Source organism: Lynx rufus, unplaced genomic scaffold, assembly GCF_022079265.1.
Source record: "Lynx rufus isolate CCGP_SWC_20201006 ecotype Redwood Valley unplaced genomic scaffold, mLynRuf1.p SCAF_6, whole genome shotgun sequence".
Taxonomy (NCBI): domain Eukaryota; kingdom Metazoa; phylum Chordata; class Mammalia; order Carnivora; family Felidae; genus Lynx; species Lynx rufus.
This window is the reverse complement of record NW_025814878.1, coordinates 39,039,312-39,053,665: the sequence shown is the minus strand read 5'-3', so window position 1 is coordinate 39,053,665 and position 14,354 is coordinate 39,039,312. Positions and strand designations below refer to the sequence as shown.

Genomic DNA, 14,354 nt, shown 5'->3' with positions numbered 1-14,354 from the left:
AATTTACCTGTTGTATGTATGTCTTTGCATGAAAATCCAGTAACTGTAAGGCAAGAACTGTGTGAGATGTTTTTATGCCATCATCATCATCACCACCTAAGTATTCACCATGTATAATATCCTGCGCAAAACCTGTATGGTAGTGGATAGCCTATCTTCACACAGGCATAAAATGAGTAATATTTAATACAAAATTAATAATGTGTTGGTTTTCTTACTGTTTTATAACTTTGCTTTCAAAGAATTACATTACCATATAGTATGCCCCTCTCTCTCGTCATTGAAAAAAACTGCATATCAGCCTACCACACGTAAGTGTTTTTTTAAAAATCTAACAGTTTCCAATAATATATTATGAATATGACTATAATTCTGTATGCCATTAAAATGTTACAATGACTCATTCATTAGTGTATAGGCTAGGCTACTGTGGGACAATCATATTACTGCTTCTTCACTTTCAATGCATGACTTGTTGTGTATACCTGTAATATATGAATGTGTTTTTCAGGTTATCTTTTCATTTTTGGTGTCTAGTGTTAGTTAACACATACAACACCTACACAGACTTGTACCTTTTAAGACAATATTGATATAGATACTGACAATTCATCTTATACACAGATGATATAAACTTATGGTACTGACAAACATAGTGTAGTACTGCAAATGTATTTTCTCTTATGATTTTAGTAATGCTTTCTTTACCTTACTTTATTGTAAAAATACAGTATATAATACATATAACATATAAAATATGTGTTAATCAGCTGTTTATGTTATCAGTAAAGCTTCCCAGTCAACAGCAAGCTATTGTAGTTAAGTTTTTGAGAGTCAAAAGATTTACACAGATTTTCAACTGCACAGGGGACTGGTGCCCCTAACTCCTGCATTGTTCAAGGTTCAACTGCACTTCTTTAAAAAAAAAATTTATATTATATGCCTAGAACACTGAAAATAATTAACAAATGTCATGAATAAAACAACATTCTAATCTTTAATTTAGATTGAATTCATTCATTCTGAGGAGAATGCCATGTCTTGTCTCTATTCAAGTCAATCCAGAAGCACAAAGTAGTTAAGCACTAGAAGGGAAATATGCTTACCAGGGGATATAATAAGGAAAACTATCTTACACTATAGTTGTAAAACTCTGCTACTGAAATGGGAACTACTCAATTTCTAGGTACATGCTATGGACTTTTAAAAAAAAAATTACAATGAGGCTCAGGGATCTCTGACAATAAAGTCTTACCTAGGTCCTATCATATTAAAGCAATTGAATAACTGACTGTAAAATCAGTTTTCTCCAGAACAAAGACAGAAGTACCTTCGTACACTGGAACTTCTCTTTGGAAATGGTATTTTAAATTTTTTAACATGAATTTCAATTCTTTTAAATAGAATACTGAATGCGTGGGAAAAACTTACTTAAAATTATTAATATGTATCACACTGGAAATATAAGAAGGTTAGCATCAAATGAAGAGGTAACCTATTGTTACATTTTCTCTCTGAAGCACTTTTTTAATTGGAAGCAAAAATGCATACAGTATCAAGTCTTCCACAATATGCTGATATACCTATAATTTTCTGCATTTAGAATAGCGACCAATCTTACTGAATTTTTTTTTAATTTAGAGAGAGAAAGCGTGTGAGTGGCGGAGAGGGGCAGAGGGAGACGGGGGTCGGGGGGCAGGAATCGAAAGCAGACTCCAACACTCAGCACAGAGTCAAATGCAGGGCTTGATCCCACGACCTTGGGAACATAAGCTGAGCCAAAAGTAAGAGTCAGAAACTCAACCAACTGAGCCACCCAGGTGCCTCTTAATTTTTTTAATGACAACTCTAAGTCAGAAGAAAATTAAAATAACACCACTGACAAAGCATATTTATTTTTACATAAAAAGCTGAATACAAATCATGAACACAAACTGCAGTGTTTCTCAAAATGCAGGTTATCAGTGGATTGAGACCAACCATTTTACATAAAATAAAACAAAACAGAAAATATCAAAGCACACTTACCCTTGTATGACATAAGATGCACATGTCTCACCTTTTAACACCTCTGAAATGTTAACAAGTACAAAGTACTTTTACACAAAGTGGCCTTCAACTGCCCCAATACTATCAGTAGAAATCAACATACAACTAAGTTAAAAAGGAATAAATCCAGAGAACACAACAAAAAAGCTATTCCTTAAACACTTAAGAGTAATCAGTTTCTAAAACTGTTCAGTCCATTTTGAAAATACTAAACTGAATTAGATGTCCACCGTCACAGATCATATATTTTGCCTGGACTGCTGCAAGTAATTCCACCCAAGCTATCTCGACCCTACTACCAGAGTTCTCTTCTGAGAATGAAGTACATTTGTCATTCTCTTGCTTATATACATCTGTAGGTTCCTTCCTGCAAACTACTTAAGTTTGGCAAACTTCTTCACCAATTACAGCCCCATTTTCTAATCCTTTGCAACCCCTACCTCCCTTATGCCAGCTGCCCTACAAACACTCTCTAGCCACACACACTTAATCACTGCCTCCAGACAGTCGAGGTTCTTTAACAACTCCATGCTCTTTTCCTTCTCTACCTTCTTTAAAAGTCCCAGTTCAGAATCTTGTTCTGTCTTCTGATTCCTCCAAGAGGTATTCAGTGGCATTCAATAACTACTAGTTTGTGCTCTCCCAATATATCACTCAAAATTCCAGAACGGGATTTACTAAATTATATTAACCCATTTGTGTAGGACTTTCTTCTCCCTCAGCAAACTAAGAACAGTGAAAGACACCTTTTTTTTCTTTTTTTTTTTTTTTTTTTTTTTTAGTCTCTAACACAGAGCTCCAGGGCCAGGCAGGGTCTCAATAAACTTAAGTCATTATTACTACTAGGTACCAAATAAATGTTCATGGTATAAAATTAAAATTCTGGAAACATTATAATTAGATCTAAAAAATATTCTTCCTTTTAGAAAAAGGATTAAATAGGGGTGGGGGGGCTTGTTGTCTATTTTAAAATCCAGATTTTTAACTATCCCTTGAGCTAGTCTGCATTTAAGTTTCTAAAGATCAGTAAATATTTTCCGAAACAGCTAAAAAAAATAACAATTATAAGTGGTTTGAGGGGATGATGGCTAAAATACCTAATAAATATGAGAAAACAACCTCCTAGGGCCAAAAAACACAAGTCACAAAAAATTAAAAAGAACATTAAAACATAGAAAAGCATTCACATTAATAGTAACCACACATACACACTGAGAAAAAAACCTCAAACTACACTGGAGAATATCTAGCTAAAATGAAGGACACTTAAAATAACAATATTTATGTTCTTCATTGCCATCCTCCAGTCCATCTGAGTACTGTTTGTCTCTAGGGTAACTGACTCTAATAGTCCTAATTTTTTTCTTTTATTACAGAAATAACAGTGTAGCTTAGTGGTAAAGAATGGACTGTGAAACCAGGCTGCCTGGACTCAAGCTCTATTCCACCTCTTATTAGCAGTGAGACCTTGAGTAAGTCATTTACCTAAACTGTACCTCTGTTTCTTCACATGTAAAAAGAGAAAACAAATTAGAGTACCTCTCTCATAGGGTTTTTGTGATAATTGAATAAATATGAAAAAATATTGTTTCTAAAGTGCCAGGCATAAAAACAAACACACAAATCAATGGAACAAAATAAAGGGCCCAGAATTAGGAGCACCTGGATGGCTCAGTCAGTTAAGTGTCCAACTCCTGGTTTCGGCTCAGGTCATCATCTCACAGTTCTTGAGTTCGAGCCCCGCTTCGGGCTCTGTGCTGAGACTATGGAGCCTGCTTCGGATTCTCTCTCTCCCTCTCTCTCTGCCCCTCCCCTGCTCACTCACTCTCTCTCTCTCAAAAATAAATAAATAAACATTAAAAAAAAAAGGCCTAGACACAAGCCCACACATATAGGGTATATTAATTTACTACAAAGGAGCCAAGAATATACAATGGGAAAATGATGATCTCTTTCAATACATGATGCTGAGAAAACTGGGCAGCCACATGCCAAAGAATAAAACTGAGCCCCTATCTTCACACCATACAGAAAGATCAACTCAAAATGGGTTAAAAACTTGAACACAAGACCCAAAACCATGAAACTCCTAGAAGAAAACGGAGAGTAAACTCCCTGACATCAATCTTGACAATGTTTTTTTTGGGGGGGGGGGATTGGACACCAAAAGCAAAGGCAACATAAGCAAAAATGAACAAGTGGGACTACATTAAACTAAAAAGCTTCTATGCAGCAAAGGAAACTATCAACAAAATGAAAAGGCAACATATAGAACAGGGAAAAAGTATTTCCAAACTATGTATCTGATAGGGAGTTAATATCCAAAATATATAAGAAACTCATAAAACTCAACAGCAACAGCAATAACAACAAATCAGATTTTTTAAATGGGCTGAGGACCTGAATAGGTATTCTTCCAAAAAAGATATAAAAATGGCCTACAGGTACATGAAAAGGTGTCAACATCAACATCACTTACCATTAGGAAAATGAAAATCAAAAGCATAATGAGATACTACCTCACACCCATTAGAATGGCTATTATCAAAAAGACAAGAAATAACAAATATTGCAAGGATGTGGAGAAAAGGGAACCCTTGTGCACTGTTGGTGGGAATGTAAATTAAAACTGAATTTTAAGTAATCAAAAACTAGTATTCTTTGCTTTCTTAAACATAAATAGGGAAGTTCATTAACTACTATGAATAATTTTAAACACATTACCGCAAAAGGTATAAGACTACATTCCTTCAATGTAATTCTGAAATTTCCTTATTCTCAATTCTACCATAACAAGGAAGAGTTTTCACTGGTTCAGGCTGAGATTAAAATTACCTCAATTAAGAAGACACCAGATAAATAAGTGGTTTGCCTTTCACACAAAAAATATGAATTCAAACCAATAAATATGCCAAGTACTCATTATACAAAGCAAGGAATTCAAGAGGGTTAGGGCAGCAAACAACACAGACAAGTCTATCTCCTCCTATGACAAAAATTACATGCATGTTGATGTCAATATGTAAACAGGTGGAAGTCCTAGCTTATCTTCTGGTTACTTGAAATGCTGTATTCAAAAAAAGTATATTGGCAGCCATCTGGAATGAGGACCACATTTAATTTACTCTCTCATAAGCCTTTGTTTCAGTTTACACACTGGTAAAAAATGAAGTTTTTAATAAAACCACTACAAATGTGGACAAAGTATACCAAGCAGTATTCCAGAGGCCCACCTTTGTCTCTCACTGTAACTATTTCATAGTACCACTAGAAAAAATATTCTCCATGGTAGCAAATTATGCCAAAACTTAGAAGGATCAACAACATCCAGGAGAAAATAAAAATCCCAATCAAAATAAATTTTCCTAAACTGTCAGACCTAATAAATGCTACTTTTAATTTATGTAGCCATTAACCTCCAAAGAAAGCTGAGTAGGCTAATTATTTCTCAATTAGCCTTTTGTTTACTCATACTTAGGAACCTAAGTGCCACACACAACACATTTAAGTGCCAAAACTGAAACAAAACTTTAGTTCTAAAACATTTCAAATTAAAGTTTTGAGAAAATTAATACATATCTCCCCAAAATTAAAGAACTTAATTTCTAGTCAAAGTTTTCAGTACATCATTCCTAAAATAAGATGTAATGCTCAGTACTACTCAGAAAGCTTCAAAAAAGCTTCTGTAATGTCATGGGAAGGCAACATATATTTCTTACAGTCAAAAAACACACAATCTGTCTACAACGTAACCACCTTGTAGAAAACTTTGAACTTTACACCAAATTTAGCCCAAATATTTCATCCCATTCTCCAGCAGGATAACTAAGAACTACTGTTCATCTCTAACTCTGAATTTTAGTAATGAAAAGTAGCATCAATAAAGCAATCAAGTTTATTCACTAGACATCTACTACACAGAAAAGGTATAGAACAAAGGTCCTGATCTTAAACTCATTCTTTAAAGTAATTTAAAATCTTATCAATGACTTCAATTATTTTAGCACCATGTAATGAAGTCTTAAAACCATTTATCACAGAAGAAACAAAAATAGAGAGTTACTATTTTGAGGCAGATTCTCAGGCCAAAGCATGAAATAAAACTAAATACCAAAGTCTGGTCCCCTGACAGAAAATCTACTCTGGTGGGAAGAACACTTACACTCTTTGAGATGTCCTTGAGTCAAGGTTTAGCCACTGTTCAATGTAAGGCATCCCAGGAGACACTTCCCCTCCCCTAGTCTTGAAACTGAATGTCCCAGGCAAACCCAGACCATCGGTCACCCTAGCTTGAGAAGTAGTAAGGAGAAAGCAATTTAAGCTTTTATTTAGCACTTATGTATCAATCTCCACGCAATAAAGAATTGAGTGGAGGGGCGCCTGGGTGTCTCAGTGGGTTGGGTGTCCAACTTCAGCTCAGGTCATAATCTCTCAGTTCGTAAATTCGGGCTCAGATCAAGATCTCTTGCTTTGTGAGTTCGCACCCCGCGTTGGGTTTTCTGCTGTCAGTGCAAAGCCAACTCGGGTTCCTGTTTCCCACTCTCTGCCCCTCTGCAGGCGCACTTTCTCTCTCTCAAAAATAAACATTAAAAAGAAAAAAAGAAAAAAAAAGAATTGAATGGATTAGATCTCTAATCCTGGCCAATTTTTAAATTTTTAACAGTCTCTCATGGAAACTGGCCAGGGCCACTGATCTATTCTGACTGATTTTATATGACCTCTTGGAACCACAAGACTTTAGTGATTACTCCTCCCCTCAGCCTCCTCTCTTCTAGAATATCACACTCTGTGGTTTTATTCCTAACTCACCGGCTGCTCCCTCTCAGTTTCTTTGGATTGTTCCTCTTCCTCTCCCTGACAGGAAACATAAATGCCCCAGAGCTTGATCCTCTGCTGTATTCTCTATATTCGCTCCATGTGAACACCTTTAAACACCATTTATACACAGACATCTCTCAAAATGCCTACCTCCACCTCTCCCATCTCTCCACTGAGCTTGACTCAACATGGTGCCTGCAACCTCTAAAAAAGCGTGGCCAAAACAAGAACTCTTGATTTTATTTGCCTTCCTCTCTCTTCCCCCCACCTCAGGAAATAGCACCACCAAACAAAATTTCTGAAACCAAAACTAAGATATCATTTACGTCATTTATGTCAACTCCTTTGTCATCTCCAAACCATTGGTAAATCCTCCCAGCTTTCTCAAGTATATTCCAAACCCATTCTCTTCTCCCCAAATCCAATCTTACCACTGTGATCCCAGACCATCTATTGTACGTAACCTATTAACTGCAGTATGCTATTAACTGGCTTCCCTACTGCTCTTCTTTCCCCCAACCCTCCAGAATTTTTCCCCACAGAACAGCCAGGAGTGATCCATAAACACCAAGGACAGAGAATGTCTACTGTTTCCCCAATGCTAGAAGAGTGTCTGCCTCAACGTAGGCACTCCCCAGTGAATGAATAAATGAACGGTCATCTCTCCTACCCTTTTTATATCTAGATTCCCCTCACACGGAACAGAACCCAAACTTCCTACAATGCCTTACATTATCTGGGCTCCCTCACCTCACATTCCTGATCTCCATGCTCCAGATTCACTGGCTCTTGATATTCTTCAGACTCCCCAAACTCATTTCTACCTTGGAGCTGTGTCTGTGCCCTGTGCCTGAACACTCCTCCCCTCACGTCTGGCTCCTTATCATTCTGGCCTCAGCTCAACGTTACCTCCTTAGAAAGGCCTTCCCTGACCAGCCGATCCAAAGCAGCTCTACTCAACCTTTGCCATCTCACCCAGTTTCCCTGTTTTCACAGTACTTACCAGGTGAACTCTCTTGTTGTTGGTTTACTTACAGACAGCTTCGTCCCCACTAGAATGTAAGCTCCCTGAGAGCTGGGACCTTATCTTTCTTGTTCAGTGATGTATTGCTACAGACTAGTACAATGCCTATTACACAATATTTATTGAAAGAATGACTCACAAACATTTGCCAAGTACGTATTATGTGCCAACCACTATACTAGGTAATAACAATGGATTTTTATAATTAAAGAAAAATAGAAAGTAGAAGATATTAGTATGAAAAGCTATTTGACGTTCTTTTTATGTTGACCATTTCCATTCTTTTTTTTAAATTTTTTAATGTTTATTTTTGAGAGAGAGAGAGAGAGAGACAGAGAGGGAGAGAGACAGTGTTAGTGGGGGAGGGGCAGAAAGAGAGGGAGACACAGAATCCGAAGCAGGTTCTAGGCTCCCAGCTGTCAGCACAGAGTCTGATGCGGGGCTCAAACTCAGAGTGATCATGACCTGAGCTGAAGTCAGACGCTCAAGGGACTGAGCCACCCAGGCACCCAGATCATTTCCATTCTTAAAATGAATACTTTATATGATAAATTCTACTTTTCAGAATATTATTTTGGCAGTGTAAAATATGAACATGCTTAAGGTAGTAATAATAATTAGTATCTCACTGCAGCTTTGGAAGTTATCTAGATGATGACATTCTTCATTTTTTAATGCACATTTTACACATTAGTTCCCACTAATTAAGCCATCACTCAGTAAAATACTATCTAGGACTCTTCACGTCATCACCATTTTCTCAGAATATGCATACAAACATTTCATCCAGTCAGAAAAATCATGACTCTAAAATTTTTCTGTTCTCAACATGCAAAAATATTCACAACATGACAATAGTGGTTGTCAACTCACCATTTATTCCCTGGCCTCAGATTAATTTACCAGCTCCATTCAAGCCAAGAAATGATCAAGTTCCAATTACTAATCAAGTTCATTTCACCACAGTCATTACTAAAATTAAGATTCGCCCCTCACCCCCCAAAGCTTATTATAATAGAACATGTCCAAATGAGTTCAGGCAAAAGAGTTACGTTTCATTGTTACCACAGTACTTTTAGATCCATCTAATTCAGAACCACAGAACAATACCTCAGTATCTGGTGTAAGCATACCAGTTATCACTACTATCATTATGACATCACTAAACACCTTATGGCAATGCATCAACTAGGAAGAAGATTTCAAGCTCAAGGCACTGACATTTCTCCAGATCTCATGTTTTCACATTTTAGCATACTTTAAAACTATCATATCCTGCCCCCAAATGTTGTAAGGGTTGAATATATTAATATTTTTAAAGTATAATTTATAAAATGAATCAAATTCGGTATAACTAGACAAAAGTACTCAAAATACCACTATATCATACTAGATTTTTAAAACATAAAGGAAAGAAAGGGGCACCTGGATGGCTTAGTTGGTTAAGTGTCAGACTTAATTTAGGCTCAGGCCATGATCTTCCTGTTGTGAGATGGAGCCCTGCTTTGGGCTCCAGGAAGGGCACGGAGCCCGCTTAAGAGTCTCTCTCCCTTTCCCTCTCCCTCTGATTATACATTTTGAACAGCAAGGTATTCTCAAATGCATTCAATCAAATACATAAAGACATATCACTTCTTCTATTTAAAATTAGCTTTCAACGGGCAACTGGGTGGCTCAGTTAAGCGTCTAACTTCGGCTCAGGTCATGATCTCACGGGGAGTCTAAGACTGGCATCAGAGTATCCACAGACAGTGTGTAGCCTGCTTGGGATTCTCTCCCCCCCCCCCCAACTTATGCTTTCTCTCAAAATAAAATTAGCCATCTAACCATACTTGCCAACACAAAAGGGGGAAAGGGGGGTGTTCTTTGTATGGAAATATATGAACATGTTCATATTATTTACATTTATAAACGTTTACTCTATAAAGCTGAAAAACTGTAGGTACCAAAACAAAATTAAATCCCAAAGCAAAGGTCAAAAGTTCAGTATTCTCCAAACCACACTTGTTATTGTTCCTATTTGATTTTACTACCATTACCTTAAAAAAAATGTTACCTTCAATATTTTCAGCTGATTCTACATTACCACTGATTTTCTCTTTAGTCCAGTTACATATTTCTATAAACAAATCAGTTTTAGGATACCTAGAATTAACCCACATAATGAAGTAGTAAACTCATTTCAATACCAGAAATTATTTACTTATCCCTGGTTTCGTATTGGCCTTCAGGAATAAAATGATTGCTGACAAATACAATCAGAAAACAACTCTTTGTTTTCACAAAATTCTAAAATTGCTCAAGTTGGTCAAAAGATACACTGAACATTATTTCAAAAATATAAATTTTCTTCAAATTCTCAGAAAGGAAAAGAAATCCCTGCATAAAGCATCTCAGAGGTCATTATCTTGACCTTCACCATCTGTTCGTTTGTAAAAGAAACTACATGTAAGTTTTTCATCTAAGGTATAACTTTATAAAATTAACTAAAAAATAATTTTAAATACTTATTTGCTCAAGAATAAAGCATTGGGGCACCGGGGTGGCTCAGGCAGTTAAGTGTCTGACCAGCTCAGGTCATGATCTCACGGTTCACGGGTTGAGCCCCGCGTCAGGCTCTGTGCTGACAGCTCAGAGCCTGTTGCCTGCTTCAGATTCTGTGTCTCCCTCTCCTTCTGCCCCTCCCCTGCTCTCTTTCCCTCTCTCTCGAAAATAGATGAACATTAAAAAACATTTTTTTAAAAAAAAGAATAAAGAAGCATAGCAAAAAGTACATCACTATTACTGTAAAAGTAATTCACTCTCGGCATATCGCTGAAAAAAAAATTTATTGGAAAGGCATGTCCTGACTTACCAATGGCTTATCACTGTCAAAATATGATAAAATATATGCTTTGTAAAGATATCCTGTCCAAATTCCTTCAACCTGGGTACTGTTTATAAATTATCTCCTTCCACTATATTCTTTGTTACAGCAAAGGTCTAGGGCCTGCAATACAACCTCAAAGTCCTTCCTTCAGTTGCTTAACTTCTGCTCACTATGAGGTTTTCTTCCTCATGGAAAACAATGGAAAAATGGATACAATGCTTGGGTGACATTATATCTCCAAACATGTTATTATTACAAATCTCTTTCAAGAGGTTAGGTTACAAAGACACTACAGATGGCTCTTGACAGGTACAGATAAATTGAAACCACTCCCTCCAATCCCTAGGGATAATGAAGTTGTCTTCTCGCTTACTGAAGTTAACTGTGACTGTAGTATTTCTAGTAGTCAGTAAGCATCGGAAACCTCTCAACTGCACTCTCCCCTTATTAGGATAAATAGTATACATCTTAGAGAAGATAATTTCCATTTACATTTTTTTAACTAAATCCATGCCTACAGTAAGTTCCATTATTGCTACAACTGTTGCAGAACCAAATTTAAGAGAATGATTTTAAATTTAACTCTGGATTTAAAAATTTACATATGTCTCGAATAAAGTACAGTATGGTGACTACACTTGATACCGTGCAATATGCTTGAGACTTGCTAAGAGGATAAATCTTAAGTGTTCTCACCACACACACACAAATATTGTAACTCTATGAGGTGATGAGTATGTTAAATAGCTTGACTGTGGAAATCATTTCACAATGCATACATATACATACATCAAAACATCAAGTTGGACACCTTAAGTATATATACAATTCCTACTTGTCAATTACAGTCCCCCAATAACTAGTAAAATTATACGTCTAAAAAAGAAAAACACATCACAAATTTCTAAACTATCATAGAATTACATTATTTGAAATTTTAATAGCAACTGTGCCTGGTATACTTTAAAGAGCAGAAAATGCTACCAGAAAAAAAATTCTCACTTCCACATGCTGCTTCTACGGTTTTTGTTTTGCAAATAGCTTTAAAAATGTATACAAAAATGTCAGTTACAAGTGGAACTCAAAACATTTTGTGGAACAAGGTTACTTAGGAGTTCGAGAACCACCTAAAATTGGAGGAAAAAATTTTACGTCTGTACATATGGCAATTTTTTTCTGGATAAAAGGCCTATATAACTTTCAGCTTCTCAAAGGGTTCAAGATCCAATTAAAGTGTCTTGGGGAATCGTCAGGGTCAGACAACTTGTCACAGGCAACCCAAGCCTTATTTTTTTTTTAAGCCTTATCTTTTTCATCCCAAATTAGGGGAGGATTTATCCCAATCTGGTGGCTCCCACACAACTTCTGAGCGATGCAGGCATGAAATGGCTGTCCGACACAAACCGCTCCCTTCACACAGTGAACGCGGCAATCTCCAAATTTTCCCTGAAGGGGCCAGGGAGAGGCAAACGCATTAACACCCCCGCCGCTCAGAGATCGATTGGCTCATGCAGGACATGTCCTCCCCTGACGCCAGAGAGAGCTGCGGGGAGGTGACCAGGTTTCACTGAGGGGCTGAAGTCCCCTCGGGGATCACTTATGCAGGAGATGGCATCACCAGCAACCTCCTCCCGCCCCAAAACGCCCCAAGTAGCAGCTGCGGGCGTGGGCGCAGCAGACCCCGGCCCTCCCAGGCGCGCCCCAAGCCGCCGCCGCAGCACGGTCGCAGCGACCTTCCCGCTCGGGTCCCCGTGAGCCCCGTTATCCACGTCGGCCACACACCCCACGAGGGAAAAGGGAGGAGGCCGGACAACAAAGCGCAACCAGAGGAGGCCCTGGCGAGCTTGAAGTTGGGGCGCCGGGGCTGCGGCCCGGGGAGGAGCGGGCTGGACGCCCGGCCGCGCGATGCAGGGGCGGACGGGACCGGGGACGCGGCCCGCCAGATGTCAGCCCGCGGTGCCGGGGTGTCGGCAGCCGGGAGGAAACGGGGCGGGCGGGCGCGCGGCGGCGTCGGGGAGGCGGCCTGGGGCGGGGGGGGGGGGAAGGCAGGCCTGAGAAGGGAAGGGAACGGCGGCAGGGTCCCGAGGCGTCGCGGTCGGCCGCGACCCCCACACCAGCCGCGGGGGAGGGACTGTCCCGTTACTTACCCGCCGGGAGACTGCGGGCTCCGCCGGGGCTGTCCCGGCCGCCGGCCTCTGGGGCCAGGAAGCGCCCCCACATAGCGGGCGGGAGGGCCGGGGGCGTACGACTCCCCTAGTCCGTCCTCCCCCGCCTTCGCCTCCTGCTTCTTCGGCGGCGGAAACTTGTGCGGAACCTGGGGCCGCGGAGGCACCAGCAGGAGGGCGGGCGGGCGGTCTGGTTAACGGCTGCTCAGCGACTGGCGGCGAGCGCAGGGGCCAGATTCGCCGCGGCGCCGGCGGCGGCGGCTGCCATGGCCGAGCCCGCTGCGCTGAGGCCCGGGCCGAGGAAGCGGGCGGCTCCGCAGTGACGGCGGCTGGGTCCCCGGCTGAGCCCAGGCTAGGATCAGAGCCTCCAGGCGAAGTTGCAGCTGCGGCTTCTCTCCGCCCCCTCCGCCGGCTGAGCCGGAGCCGGAGCCGGGCAGGGTGGGGGCGGGGCCTGCCAGGGGCGGGGCCTCGGGCGCTTACATAACGCGTGCGCGGCGCCGGGCGGGAACTGCGGGCCGCTGCCGCTGAGTACCCTTAACGCCGGTTCGCTTACTCCGGGACTGGTGGGTAGACTCGAAGCACCAGCTGCATCCCTCCCTCCCCGCCCTTGCGCTCGGTCAGATGAGAAAAGAGGATGAATAGAATGTGGCCCGGAGCGGTATCTTTCGGTACCGCCCTCGCTTGGGTAATCCCTCAAGCCCTCCGGGGCACCTCTCTGGAAAAGAAGAGGAAAACCTGTCTTCGCTGCATAACTACTGGAGCTAAGAGGCTCTCCTGAGAGGGGTTGAGGGACTGCCAGTCTTATTTGGGATTGGGATTAAAGTCATCATACATTCCAGAAACATCGTTTATAAATCGCTTTGTGGGACAGAAAAGAAGTCGTTTTCCTGAACTCGTAAATTCAGTGGCGGGAGGGGGGGTCAGGGGGGAGAGGGAAGCAAAATACCTACTATACAAGAATGTGCACAGGAAAAAGCAGAAAGGAAAAAGACCAGAGGGTTCAGAGAGGAGCTGTAAATTTTAATCTAGTAGCCCAGGAATTCAGATAAGCAACCAGAGAGGAATCAAAATGGTACCAAAGTCTGTAATGGGAGTAACTTCCTTACACCCTACACCTTCTTGTTCTTCCTACATTTGGTCAGTTCCCACCCTAAACCTGGAGTACAGGAGCAAGTAAGTATTCTGGAAGGAAGCATAAAAGGGTCCACCAGCCTTTTCTTATATCTTACTTTTCATTGGCAATATTAGGATCCTTCCAATATTTAGATACAAAACAGTTCATTTAATAAATATTGGTAGAGCACTGTAGAAGACAGCGGGTTCTACCCCTGGCTCGTAAATCAGAGTGAAAAGGAAGTCCCTACCCTTAACAAGACTTTGAGTCCAGTGATGCCTTTGTTTTAGAAGCTTGTTAGTAATAAAGGCCTCT

At 40.4% G+C, this 14,354-nt stretch overlaps 1 protein-coding gene across 1 annotated transcript in view; it reads right to left on the bottom strand.

The window, feature by feature from the left end:
• The window catches only part of CEP85L (centrosomal protein 85 like), a 171,524-nt gene extending 158,454 nt beyond the window's left edge, over window positions 1-13,070 (bottom strand). Inside the window, exon 1 of the mRNA XM_047102456.1 lies at window positions 12,908-13,070. Coding sequence (XP_046958412.1) covers window positions 12,908-12,980 — 73 coding nt within the window. The 5' untranslated portion in view covers window positions 12,981-13,070. The remainder of the gene's footprint in view (window positions 1-12,907) is intronic.
• Window positions 13,071-14,354: the final 1,284 nt, after the last annotated feature.